The following is a 14,276-nucleotide window of genomic DNA, read 5'->3' as shown; positions in this document are numbered from 1 at the left end:
ATTGTTGATTCAGCGGCGCAATTATTGCTACTGTGTTTCTGCACTGGGATGCACAGTATTTATGTGGGCGTTTACTACCCCTTAAGGGGGGCTCACATTACTTTTCCGGTACACACTCAACAAATGCACTCGTTTTTTTTTGCGTTGACAATTCGCACAGCGACTCCAGCATAAAGTTATGTCGCGATCATGTTTTGTAATGTGTCCCCAGACTCCAGCAATATGAGCGTTTGTCTTATACCAGACCTTTTCTCTCGCGCCGTTTAATTCTTTTCTCGAGCGCGCCGATGCGCCCCCGGTACAAAATGTGAATGCATGCACTGCTTCGTTTTCGCACATCTCTCTCTGCGTGGCACGCCACTACTGCTATATAATATTTTTCTCTCCGTTGTGCACCACTACAATTATAAAATCAGTGAAGTGCTCGGCTCGCGCTAATTCTCTCTTCCTTCAATGCAATAGATGCACTGCTTCGTTCTCGTACATCTCTCTGTGTGTCGCCCACTACTGTTATATAATATTTTATCTCCGTTGTGCACCACTACAATTAAAAAATCAGTTAAGTGCTCGGGTCGTGCAAATTCTCTCTTCCTTTAATGCGATGGATGCACTGTTTCGTTCTCGTACATCTCTCTGTGTGCCCGTGCTCGGCTTGCGCGCAGCACTCATAAGTGCCTCTCTCTGTGCGCCGTTTTACTCTCTTTTGCATGAGTCGTGCGTCCGTGAGGAAGAAAGCGTGTGCGCCCGACTCCCGCACAACTCGCACTGAATTGTTTCTCCCATCTCGAGAGCCATGCAGGCCAATCTCATATCCTACTCGCACCTTCCTCTCTGCGCCAACTTACACACAGCGCGACTCGCATGTACCTCGAGAGCCAACACTCATAATTTACTCTCTCCGCCGATTTCTCTCTTCGGCTGACTCGCGCGGCCAACGTTGTGAAAAACTCCCGCACAACTCGCGCAAAATTATTTCTCTCCCAACTCACGCACAATTCGCGCCTTACCTCCGCCTAACTAGCGCCTTACTTGCGCACAACTCGCGCCCAACCTCCGCCTTCCTCTATCCCTGCCCCATATCCTCCCATGGTGCGTTCTTATGTGTGAAAAAAGTGTGTATAAAGGCCCCTATTATCTTCTCACGTGCGCCCCGCTCTGGTTATCCAACGCTGCTGACCAGTCCTCTAGTGTACGCATCAGCATCGTTGTGCAGGAGCGCGCGTTCCTAAAGCCGTGCTGCGAGTCTGGCAGAGTTTTATTGGTTTCAAAGAACATCGCCATCTTGTTCCTCACGAGCTTTTCCAACACCTTACCAACCAGCGAGGTGACACTTATTGGCCGCCAGTTCATGAATTTTGTTCTGTCACCGTCCTTCGGAATAGGCGTGACAGCAGCGCACTTAAAGTCAATGGGCAGATCGCTGGCTCGCAGAGAAAGCTGAAAAATATAAGTGAGGCTTTGTGAGATTGTGGTTGAACAGTTTTTCAGGAAAATTGCTGGGATTTTGTCAGGACCAGTGGCACTTTTGGCATCCATTGTCTTCAGCAAAACCTCGACTTCTCCCGCCGCAATGGTCAGCTCAGTTAGTTTTGGCATTTGAGTTGGTGCTCGTCGGTAAAATGGGAAATCGATTGCTGCTGAAGAGAAGTTATTCTTGAAGGTGGCGAGAAACTGGCTAGCGATGGATTGCGGCTCGCTGAAGATCTTTCCACCTGCTGTGAAGCTAGCTGTTTTTATTGGCACTTTGCTCTTAGAGTGGATGTATTTCCAGAAAGTCGCAGCGCCGCCAGGGCCTCGTCCAAGTGACCAAAACCAGCGATCTTTAGCTGCTCTGATCGCGCCCTGTGTAGCTTTCCTCGCCATCTTGAAATTGGATTTCGCCTCGTCGGATTTTGTTTTCTGCCACTCTGAAAAAAGCTGATCTTTTAATTTTAACATTTTTTTTAGTCCTTTATCAAGCCAAGGCAGCAGTCTGCGTTTGGTTCTTCTCCGTTTGGATGGCACGACCTCTGCGATACACGTGAAAACGGTCGTCTTCCACGCTTCCCATGCAGTGAACAAGTCATCGATGGTGCAGACTCTCAGTAGATTCTCAGCGAGACGCTCGTTGACCAGATCCCAGTTTGCGCGACGCCAGTCTGGCTCCGTCGTCGGCACAGGTGTTGGTCGGCGGGAATCGACGTCCAGGTGCACGTGCAGGGCATCATGGTCGCTGACACCACTTACCACTGCGGCGGAGGAGACCAGGTTTGGTGCGTCACACAGAAAGAGGTCTATCAGCTTTGCACTTGTGTCAGTCGTTCTGGTCGCATTTTTTATTAGCTGAGCAAAGCCCAGGTCGTCAAAGCAGTCGAGGAATAAATCTGCAGGCGTGGCGTTTGGCACAGGTGGGTCGGCACTCCAGTCAATGGCCAGGTTAAAATCACCCAATACGAGGCACGCGTCGTAATTATGCTGCACTTCTGCGGCAAGAGCGAATGAGCGCAACAACTCGTTATTTTGCTCAGGCGTGGAGTTCGGTGCTCTGTACACGGAGGCGATCAGGATCTTTAAATTTGAAATTCGTACCTCTGCCCAGACTGCTTCAGCGAGGGTTTCAAGTTGCTCTTGGCGGCGCGGCATCAGGTGCGGAAGAATCGCCAGCAGGACGCCGCCCGCTGGTCGCCGCCCACCAACGCGGTCCTTCCGGTAAACGACGTACTGCGTTGGGATCACCTCATGGTCGAGCACGTCTGCGGAAAGCCAGGTCTCGTTGATCGCAAGGATGTCTGCCTGGTGCACGTCGAGAAGCGCAGCGATGTCTCCTGCCCTTTTCCTGTTTTTCAGGGACCTTGCGTTGAAGCAGAGCAGCGTGGTGGCTTTACCATTTCTTCTAGGGGCGGCTTGCAGCACAGGAGTCCTAATAATGGCATCGGGCAGGGACCATAGTGAGTCCGAAAAGGCTGGAAGCGAGCATGACATACAGATAAAACTGCTACTCTCTCTGAATTTCTTTTTTTCTGCTGAGCTTATTTTTAGGCAGGTTGCATGGAACATTTGTTGGCACTCTCGACAAATTATTCTTATCTGGTTTCGGCGTCCTGATCTGTCACACATAACGCAGGAGGGCTGCGGGCCTGGCTGAATTTCCACGTCACCTGAGAGCAGAATCAGCAGCAGCAGGTGCCACGTCGCGCGTTTTCGGATTGAATAACGTGACGTCACAGGGTGGAAAAACATAGCTGCTCGCTTCCTGTTACGGTTCACCTCGCCGATGTCCAGGGCTGCCCACAGCGAAATGACACACCGCTCGTTGACCTCGCTGGTGGTGAACGCCGCGGTCCAGCGATTTTGTGCCGGCGGCAGGTGCGATGAATCAGTCCTGCGAGCGGCGTGAAGCTGGCTCAGATGAGCGGCAGACATCAGGGTAAAAATCACAGCGACCGGCCAAAGCATCCCAGTCACTTGGGAGATATTTCTTAGGTCCCCTGGGTCCACCTGGTCGCTTTTGAGAATGGCAGTCTAGGAATTTTCGTCACTTCTATTCAACAGGCTCTCTCTGAAATTCCTCCGGCGATTGGCTTACGTCAAAAGGAAAAATTAATTAGCTTTTTTCCAATCAACCGGGCAGTATTTGGGGTCGCCTCCGCGCGACAGGGTCGGCGGGGGCGATAAAGAGCTTCGCCAGTGGGCTCGCCGGCCCACTAAACCTGAAACAAAGCCCGGAGGCAGGAATTCAGCAGAGACTTATTCTAGCGTGCTCACTCGAAGCTAGCTTACCTCAGACTCCAAGCAGTTCAATTCAATCAAACTTCAGATGATTGGTCGATCCCATGAAACAGAATCGATAGTTTTGTTCTTGCGTTCCTCGAATTCAATCAAACTTCAGAAGATTGGTCGATCCCATGAAAAAGAATCGATAGCGTTGGATAAAAATTCTTGGAATTCCATCAAACTTTAGTTGATTGGTTGATCCCATAACAAAGAATCGAGAGTTTTGTTCTTGCGTTCTTGGAATTCAATCAAACTTCACATGATTGGTCGATCCCATGACAAAGAATCGATAGTTTTGTTCTTGCGTTCCTCGAATTCTATCAAACTTCAGAAGATTGGTCGATCCCATGACAAAGAATCGATATATTTGGTCTCGCTTTCTTGAATATCCATCAAACTTCAGATGATTGGTCGATCCCATATCAAAGAATCGAGAGTTTTGTTCTTGCGTTCTTGGAATTCAATCAAACTTCAGAAGATTGGTCGATCCCATGAAAAAGAATCGATAGCGTTGGATAAAAATTCTTGGAATTCCATCAAACTTTAGTTGATTGGTCGATCCCATAACAATGAATCGAGAGTTTTGTTCTTGCGTTCTTGGAATTCAATCAAACTTCACATGATTGGTCGATCCCATGACAAAGAATCGAGAGTTTTGTTCTTGCGTTCTTGGAATTCATTCAAACTTCAGATGATTGGTCGATCCCATGACAAAGAATCGATAGAGTTGGATTCAAATTCTTGGAATTCCATCAAACTTCAGATGATTGGTAGATCCCATATCAAAGAATCGAGAGTTTTGTTCTTGCGTTCTTGGAATTCAATCAAACTTCAGATGATTGGTCGATCCCATGACAATGAATCGATATATTTGGTCTCGCTTTCTTGAATATCCATCAAAATTCAGATGATTGGTCGATCCCATGACAAAGAATCAATAGTTTTGGTCTTGCGTGCTTGGAAATCAATCAAACTTCAGATGATTGGTCGATCCCATGACAAAGAATCGATATATTTGGTCTCGCTTTCTTGAATATCCATCAAACTTCAGATGATTGGTCGATCCCATATCAAAGAATCGAGAGTTTTGTTCTTGCGTTCTTGGAATTCAATCAAACTTCAGATGATTGGTCGATCCCATGACAAAGAATCAATAGTTTTGGTCTTGCTTTCTTGGAATTCCATCTAACTTCAGATGATTGGTCGATCCCATGACAAAGAATCGATAGTTTTGTTTATGCGTTCTTGGAAATCAATCAAACTTCAGATGATTGGTCGATCCCATGACAAAGAATCGATAGAGTTGGATTCAAATTCTTGGAATTCCATCAAACTTCAGATGATTGGTAGATCCCATATCAAAGAATCGAAAGTTTAGTTCTTGCGTTCTTGGAATTCAATCAAACTTCAGATGATTAGTCGATCCCATGACAAAGAATCGATAGTTTTGTTCATGCGTTCTTGGAATTCCATCAAACTTCAGTTGATTGGTCGATCCCATAAGAAAGAATCGAGAGTTTTGTTCTTTCGTTCTTTGAATTCAATCAAACTTCAGATGATTGGTCGATCCCATGACAAAGAATCAATAGTTTTGGTCTTGCGTGCTTGGAAATCAATCAAACTTCAGATGATTGGTCGATCCCATGACAAAGAATCGATATATTTGGTCTCGCTTTCTTGAATATCCATCAAACTTCAGATGATTGGTCGATCCCATGACAAAGAATCGATAGTTTTGGTCTTGCTTTCTTGGAATTCCATCTAACTTCAGATGATTGGTCGATCCCATGAAAAAGAATCGATAGCGTTGGATTAAAATTCTTGAAATTCCATCAAACTTTAGTTGATTGGTCGATCCCATAACAAAGAAGCGAGAGTTTTGTTCTTGCGTTCTTGGAATTCAATCAAACTTCAGATGATTGGTCGATCCCATGACAAAGAATCGATAGTTTTGTTCATGCGTTCTTAGAATTCAAACAAACTTCAGATGATTGGTCGATCCCATGACAAAGAATCAATAGTTTTGGTCTTTCGTTCTTGGAAATCAATCAAACTTCAGATGATTGGTCGATCCCATGACAAAGAATCGATAGAGTTGGATTCAAATTCTTGGAATTCCATCAAACTTCAGATGATTGGTAGATCCCATATCAAAGAATCGAGAGTTTTGTTCTAACGTTCTTGGAATTCATTCAAACTTCAGATGATTGGTCGATCCCATGACAAAGAATCAATAGTTTTGGTCTTGCTTTCTTGGAATTCCATCTAACTTCAAATGATTGGTCGATCCCATGAAAAAGAATCGATAGAGTTGGATTAAAATTCTTGGAATTCCATGAAACTTTAGTTGATTGGTGGATCCCATAACAAAGAATCGAGAGTTCTGTTCTTGCGTTCTTGGAATTCAATCAAACTTCAGATGATTGGTCGATCCCATGACAAAGAATCGATAGTTTTGTTCATGCGTTCTTGGAAATCAATCAAACTTCAGATGATTGGTCGATCCCATGACAAAGAATCGATAGAGTTGGATTCAAATTCTTGGAATTCCATCAAACTTCATATATTGGTAGATCCCATATCAAAGAATCGAGAGTTTTGTTCTTGCGTTCTTGGAATTCAATCAAACTTCAGATGATTGGTCGATCCCATGACAATGAATCGATATATTTGGTCTCGCTTTCTTGAATATCCATCAAAATTCACATGATTGGTCGATCCCATGACAAAGAATCAATAGTTTTGGTCTTGCGTGCTTGGAAATCAATCAAACTTCAGATGATTGGTCGATCCCATGACAAAGAATCGATAAATTTGGTCTCGCTTTCTTGAATATCCATCGAACTTCAGATGATTGGTCGATCCCATAACAAAGAATCAATAGTTTTGGTCTTGCGTGCTTGGAAATCAATCAAACTTCAGATGATTGGTCGATCCCATGACAAAGAATCGATATATTTGGTCTCGCTTTCTTGAATATCCATCAAACTTCAGATGATTGGTCGATCCCATATCATAGAATCGAGAGTTTTGTTCTTGCGTTCTTGGAATTCAATCAAACTTCAGATGATTGGTCGATCCCATGACAAAGAATCAATAGTTTTGGTCTTGCTTTCTTGGAATTCCATCTAACTTCAGATGATTGGTCGATCCCATATCAAAGAATCGAGAGTTTTGTTCTTGCGTTCTTGGAATTCAATCAAACTTCAGATGATTGGTCGATCCCATGAAACAGAATCGATAGTTTTGTTCTTGCGTTCCTCGAATTCAATCAAACTTCAGAAGATTGGTCGATCCCATGAAAAAGAATCGATAGCGTTGGATAAAAATTCTTGGAATTCCATCAAACTTTAGTTGATTGGTTGATCCCATGACAAAGAATCGAGAGTTTTGTTCTTGCGTTCTTGGAATTCAATCAAACTTCACATGATTGGTCGATCCCATGACAAAGAATCGATAGTTTTGTTCTTGCGTTCCTCGAATTCTATCAAACTTCAGAAGATTGGTCGATCCCATGACAAAGAATCGATATATTTGGTCTCGCTTTCTTGAATATCCATCAAACTTAAGATGATTGGTCGATCCCATATCAAAGAATCGAGAGTTTTGTTCTTGCGTTCTTGGAATTCAATCAAACTTCAGAAGATTGGTCGATCCCATGAAAAAGAATCGATAGCGTTGGATAAAAATTCTTGGAATTCCATCAAACTTTAGTTGATTGGTCGATCCCATAACAATGAATCGAGAGTTTTGTTCTTGCGTTCTTGGAATTCAATCAAACTTCACATGATTGGTCGATCCCATGACAAAGAATCGAGAGTTTTGTTCTTGCGTTCTTGGAATTCATTCAAACTTCAGATGATTGGTCGATCCCATGACAAAGAATCGATAGAGTTGGATTCAAATTCTTGGAATTCCATCAAACTTCAGATGATTGGTAGATCCCATATCAAAGAATCGAGAGTTTTGTTCTTCCGTTCTTGGAATTCAATCAAACTTCAGATGATTGGTCGATCCCATGACAATGAATCGATATATTTGGTCTCGCTTTCTTGAATATCCATCAAAATTCAGATGATTGGTCGATCCCATGACAAAGAATCAATAGTTTTGGTCTTGCGTGCTTGGAAATCAATCAAACTTCAGATGATTGGTCGATCCCATGACAAAGAATCGATAAATTTGGTCTCGCTTTCTTGAATATCCATCAAACTTCAGATGATTGGTCGATCCCATATCAAAGAATCGAGAGTTTTGTTCTTGCGTTCTTGGAATTCAATCAAACTTCAGATGATTAGTCGATCCCATGACAAAGAATCGATAGTTTTGTTCATGCGTTCTTGGAATTCCATCAAACTTCAGTTGATTGGTCGATCCCATAAGAAAGAATCGAGAGTTTTGTTCTTTCGTTCTTTGAATTCAATCAAACTTCAGATGATTGGTCGATCCCATGACAAAGAATCAATAGTTTTGGTCTTGCGTGCTTGGAAATCAATCAAACTTCAGATGATTGGTCGATCCCATGACAAAGAATCGATATATTTGGTCTCGCTTTCTTGAATATCCATCAAACTTCAGATGATTGGTCGATCCCATGACAAAGAATCGATAGTTTTGGTCTTGCTTTCTTGGAATTCCATCTAACTTCAGATGATTGGTCGATCCCATGAAAAAGAATCGATAGCGTTGGATTAAAATTCTTGAAATTCCATCAAACTTTAGTTGATTGGTCGATCCCATAACAAAGAATCGAGAGTTTTGTTCTTGCGTTCTTGGAATTCAATCAAACTTCAGATGATTGGTCGATCCCATGACAAAGAATCGATAGTTTTGTTCATGCGTTCTTAGAATTCAAACAAACTTCAGATGATTGGTCGATCCCATGACAAAGAATCAATAGTTTTGGTCTTGCGTTCTTGGAAATCAATCAAACTTCAGATGATTGGTCAATCCTTGACAAAGAATCGATAGAGTTGGATTCAAATTCTTGGAATTCCATCAAACTTCAGATGATTGGTAGATCCCATATCAAAGAATCGAGAGTTTTGTTCTAACGTTCTTGGAATTCATTCAAACTTCAGATGATTGGTCGATCCCATGACAAAGAATCAATAGTTCTGGTCTTGCTTTCTTGGAATTCCATCTAACTTCAAATGATTGGTCGATCCCATGAAAAAGAATCGATAGAGTTGGATTAAAATTCTTGGAATTCCATCAAACTTCAGATGATTGGTAGATCCCATATCAAAGAATCGAGAGTTTTGTTCTTGCGTTCTTGGAATTCAATCAAACTTCACATGATTGGTCGATCCCATGACAAAGAATCGATAGTTTTGTTCTTGCGTTCCTCGAATTCTATCAAACTTCAGAAGATTGGTCGATCCCATGACAAAGAATCGATATATTTGGTCTCGCTTTCTTGAATATCCATCAAACTTCAGATGATTGGTCGATCCCATATCAAAGAATCGAGAGTTTTGTTCTTGCGTTCTTGGAATTCAATCAAACTTCAGAAGATTGGTCGATCCCATGAAAAAGAATCGATAGCGTTGGATAAAAATTCTTGGAATTCCATCAAACTTTAGTTGATTGGTCGATCCCATAACAATGAATCGAGAGTTTTGTTCTTGCGTTCTTGGAATTCAATCAAACTTCACATGATTGGTCGATCCCATGACAAAGAATCGAGAGTTTTGTTCTTGCGTTCTTGGAATTCATTCAAACTTCAGATGATTGGTCGATCCCATGACAAAGAATCGATAGAGTTGGATTCAAATTCTTGGAATTCCATCAAACTTCAGATGATTGGTAGATCCCATATCAAAGAATCGAGAGTTTTGTTCTTGCGTTCTTGGAATTCAATCAAACTTCAGATGATTGGTCGATCCCATGACAATGAATCGATATATTTGGTCTCGCTTTCTTGAATATCCATCAAAATTCAGATGATTGGTCGATCCCATGACAAAGAATCAATAGTTTTGGTCTTGCGTGCTTGGAAATCAATCAAACTTCAGATGATTGGTCGATCCCATGACAAAGAATCGATAGATTTGGTCTCGCTTTCTTGAATATCCATCAAACTTCAGATGATTGGTCGATCCCATATCAAAGAATCGAGAGTTTTGTTCTTGCGTTCTTGGAATTCAATCAAACTTCAGATGATTGGTCGATCCCATGACAAAGAATCAATAGTTTTGGTCTTGCTTTCTTGGAATTCCATCTAACTTCAGATGATTGGTCGATCCCATGACAAAGAATCGATAGTTTTGTTTATGCGTTCTTGGAAATCAATCAAACTTCAGATGATTGGTCGATCCCATGACAAAGAATCGATAGAGTTGGATTCAAATTCTTGGAATTCCATCAAACTTCAGATGATTGGTAGATCCCATATCAAAGAATCGAAAGTTTAGTTCTTGCGTTCTTGGAATTCAATCAAACTTCAGATGATTAGTCGATCCCATGACAAAGAATCGATAGTTTTGTTCATGCGTTCTTGGAATTCCATCAAACTTCAGTTGATTGGTCGATCCCATAAGAAAGAATCGAGAGTTTTGTTCTTTCGTTCTTTGAATTCAATCAAACTTCAGATGATTGGTCGATCCCATGACAAAGAATCAATAGTTTTGGTCTTGCGTGCTTGGAAATCAATCAAACTTCAGATGATTGGTCGATCCCATGACAAAGAATCGATATATTTGGTCTCGCTTTCTTGAATATCCATCAAACTTCAGATGATTGGTCGATCCCATGACAAAGAATCGATAGTTTTGGTCTTGCTTTCTTGGAATTCCATCTAACTTCAGATGATTGGTCGATCCCATGAAAAAGAATCGATAGCGTTGGATTAAAATTCTTGAAATTCCATCAAACTATAGTTGATTGGTCGATCCCATAACAAAGAATCGAGAGTTTTGTTCTTGCGTTCTTGGAATTCAATCAAACTTCAGATGATTGGTCGATCCCATGACAAAGAATCGATAGTTTTGTTCATGCGTTCTTAGAATTCAAACAAACTTCAGATGATTGGTCGATCCCATGACAAAGAATCAATAGTTTTGGTCTTGCGTTCTTGGAAATCAATCAAACTTCAGATGATTGGTCAATCCTTGACAAAGAATCGATAGAGTTGGATTCAAATTCTTGGAATTCCATCAAACTTCAGATGATTGGTAGATCCCATATCAAAGAATCGAGAGTTTTGTTCTAACGTTCTTGGAATTCATTCAAACTTCAGATGATTGGTCGATCCCATGACAAAGAATCAATAGTTCTGGTCTTGCTTTCTTGGAATTCCATCTAACTTCAAATGATTGGTCGATCCCATGAAAAAGAATCGATAGAGTTGGATTAAAATTCTTGGAATTCCATGAAACTTTAGTTGATTGGTCGATCCCATAACAAAGAATCGAGAGTTTTGTTCTTGCGTTCTTGGAATTCAATCAAACTTCAGATGATTGGTCGATCCCATGACAAAGAATCGATAGTTTTGTTCATGCGTTCTTGGAAATCAATCAAACTTCAGATGATTGGTCGATCCCATGACAAAGAATCGATAGAGTTGGATTCAAATTCTTGGAATTCCATCAAACTTCAGATGATTGGTAGATCCCATATCAAAGAATCGGGAGTTTTGTTCTTGCGTTCTTGGAATTCAATCAAACTTCAGATGATTGGTCGATCCCATGACAATGAATCGATATATTTGGTCTCGCTTTCTTGAATATCCATCAAAATTCAGATGATTGGTCGATCCCATGACAAAGAATCAATAGTTTTGGTCTTGCGTGCTTGGAAATCAATCAAACTTCAGATGATTGATCGATCCCATGACAAAGAATCGATATATTTGGTCTCGCTTTCTTGGATATCCATCAAACTTCAGATGATTGGTCGATCCCATATCATAGAATCGAGAGTTTTGTTCTTGCGTTCTTGGAATTCAATCAAACTTCAGATGATTGGTCGATCCCATGACAAAGAATCAATAGTTTTGGTCTTGCTTTCTTGGAATTCCATCTAACTTCAGATGATTGGTCGATCCCATATCAAAGAATCGAGAGTTTTGTTCTTGCGTTCTTGGAATTCAATCAAACTTCAGATGATTGGTCGATCCCATGAAAAAGAATCGATAGCGTTGGATAAAAATTCTTGGAATTCCATCAAACTTTAGTTGATTGGTTGATCCCATAACAAAGAATCGAGAGTTTTGTTCTTGCGTTCTTGGAATTCAATCAAACTTCACATGATTGGTCGATCCCATGACAAAGAATCGATAGTTTTGTTCTTGCGTTCCTCGAATTCTATCAAACTTCAGAAGATTGGTCGATCCCATGACAAAGAATCGATATATTTGGTCTCGCTTTCTTGAATATCCATCAAACTTCAGATGATTGGTCGATCCCATATCAAAGAATAGAGAGTTTTGTTATTGCGTTCTTGGAATTCAATCAAACTTCAGATGATTGGTCGATCCCATGACAAAGAATCGATAGTTTTGTTCTTGCGTTCCTCGAATTTAATCAAACTTCAGAAGATTGGTCGATCCCATGACAAAGACTCGATATATTTGGTCTCGCTTTCTTGGAATTCCATCTAACTTCAGATGATTGGTCGATCCCATATGAAAGAATCGATAGAGTTGGATTAAAATTCTTGGAATTCCATCAAACTTTAGTTTATTGGTTGATCCCATAACAAAGAATCGAGAGTTTTGTTCTTGCGTTCTTGGAATTCAATTAAACTTCAGATGATTGGTCGATCCCATGACAAAGAATCGATAGTTTTGTTCATGCGTTCTTGGATATATATAAAACTTCAGATGATTGGTCCATCCCATGACAAAGAATCGAGAGTTTTATTCTTGCGTTCTTGGAATTCATTCAAACTTCAGATGATTGGTCGATCCCATGACAAAGAATCAATAGTTTTGGTCTTGCGTGCTTGGAAATCAATCAAACTTCAGATGATTGGTCAATCCCATGACAAAGAATCGATATATTTGGTCTCGCTTTCTTAAATATCCATCAAACTTCAGATGATTGGTCGATCCCATGAAAAAGAATCGATAGCGTTGGATTAAAATTCTTGAAATTCCATCAAACTTTAGTTGATTGGTCGATCCCATAACAAAGAAGCGAGAGTTTTGTTCTTGCGTTCTTGGAATTCAATCAAACTTCAGATGATTGGTCGATCCCATGACAAAGAATCGATAGTTTTGTTCATGCGTTCTTGGAATTCAAACAAACTTCAGATGATTGGTCGATCCCATGACAAAGAATCAATAGTTTTGGTCTTTCGTTCTTGGAAATCAATCAAACTTCAGATGATTGGTCGATCCCATGACAAAGAATCGATAGAGTTGGATTCAAATTCTTGGAATTCCATCAAACTTCAGATGATTGGTAGATCCCATATCAAAGAATCGAGAGTTTTGTTCTAACGTTCTTGGAATTCATTCAAACTTCAGATGATTGGTCGATCCCATGACAAAGAATCAATAGTTTTGGTCTTGCTTTCTTGGAATTCCATCTAACTTCAAATGATTGGTCGATCCCATGAAAAAGAATCGATAGAGTTGGATTAAAATTCTTGGAATTCCATGAAACTTTAGTTGATTGGTCGATCCCATAACAAAGAATCGAGAGTTCTGTTCTTGCGTTCTTGGAATTCAATCAAACTTCAGATGATTGGTCGATCCCATGACAAAGAATCGATAGTTTTGTTCATGCGTTCTTGGAAATCAATCAAACTTCAGATGATTGGTCGATCCCATGACAAAGAATCGATAGAGTTGGATTCAAATTCTTGGAATTCCATCAAACTTCATATATTGGTAGATCCCATATCAAAGAATCGAGAGTTTTGTTCTTGCGTTCTTGGAATTCAATCAAACTTCAGATGATTGGTCGATCCCATGACAATGAATCGATATATTTGGTCTCGCTTTCTTGAATATCCATCAAAATTCAGATGATTGGTCGATCCCATGACAAAGAATCAATAGTTTTGGTCTTGCGTGCTTGGAAATCAATCAAACTTCAGATGATTGGTCGATCCCATGACAAAGAATCGATAAATTTGGTCTCGCTTTCTTGAATATCCATCGAACTTCAGATGATTGGTCGATCCCATAACAAAGAATCAATAGTTTTGGTCTTGCGTGCTTGGAAATCAATCAAACTTCAGATGATTGATCGATCCCATGACAAAGAATCGATATATTTGGTCTCGCTTTCTTGAATATCCATCAAACTTCAGATGATTGGTCGATCCCATATCATAGAATCGAGAGTTTTGTTCTTGCGTTCTTGGAATTCAATCAAACTTCAGATGATTGGTCGATCCCATGACAAAGAATCAATAGTTTTGGTCTTGCTTTCTTGGAATTCCATCTAACTTCAGATGATTGGTCGATCCCATATCAAAGAATCGAGAGTTTTGTTCTTGCGTTCTTGGAATTCAATCAAACTTCAGATGATTGGTCGATCCCATGAAACAGAATCGATAGTTTTGTTCTT

At 40.7% G+C, this 14,276-nt stretch overlaps 1 protein-coding gene across 1 annotated transcript; it reads right to left on the bottom strand.

Annotated features, from left to right (window-relative positions):
* Positions 1-1,131: 1,131 nt before the first annotated feature.
* LOC135947635 (uncharacterized) lies at positions 1,132-3,402 on the bottom strand. Its single transcript, XM_065496513.1, has 2 exons — positions 3,240-3,402; positions 1,132-2,942 (listed from the first exon to the last, which is right to left on the bottom strand). The coding sequence occupies exons 1-2, from the start codon at positions 3,400-3,402 to the stop codon at positions 1,132-1,134; spliced, it is 1,974 nt and encodes a 657-aa protein (XP_065352585.1).
* Positions 3,403-14,276: the final 10,874 nt, after the last annotated feature.

This window comes from Cloeon dipterum, unplaced genomic scaffold (genome assembly GCF_949628265.1).
Source record: "Cloeon dipterum unplaced genomic scaffold, ieCloDipt1.1 scaffold_12_ctg1, whole genome shotgun sequence".
NCBI lineage: Eukaryota > Metazoa > Arthropoda > Insecta > Ephemeroptera > Baetidae > Cloeon > Cloeon dipterum.
This window is presented reverse-complemented; position numbering and strand designations above follow the sequence as displayed.

Excerpts from the sequence above, each read along its gene's own strand:
- LOC135947635 (XM_065496513.1), bottom strand. The coding sequence starts at position 3,402 with ATGTCTGCCGCTCATCTGAGCCAGCTTCACGCCGCTCGCAGGACTGAT. Across the intron at positions 2,943-3,239 it reads GGACATCGGCGAGGTGAACC|CCTTTTCGGACTCACTATGG; the intron begins GTAACAGGAAGC and ends GCTCGCTTCCAG.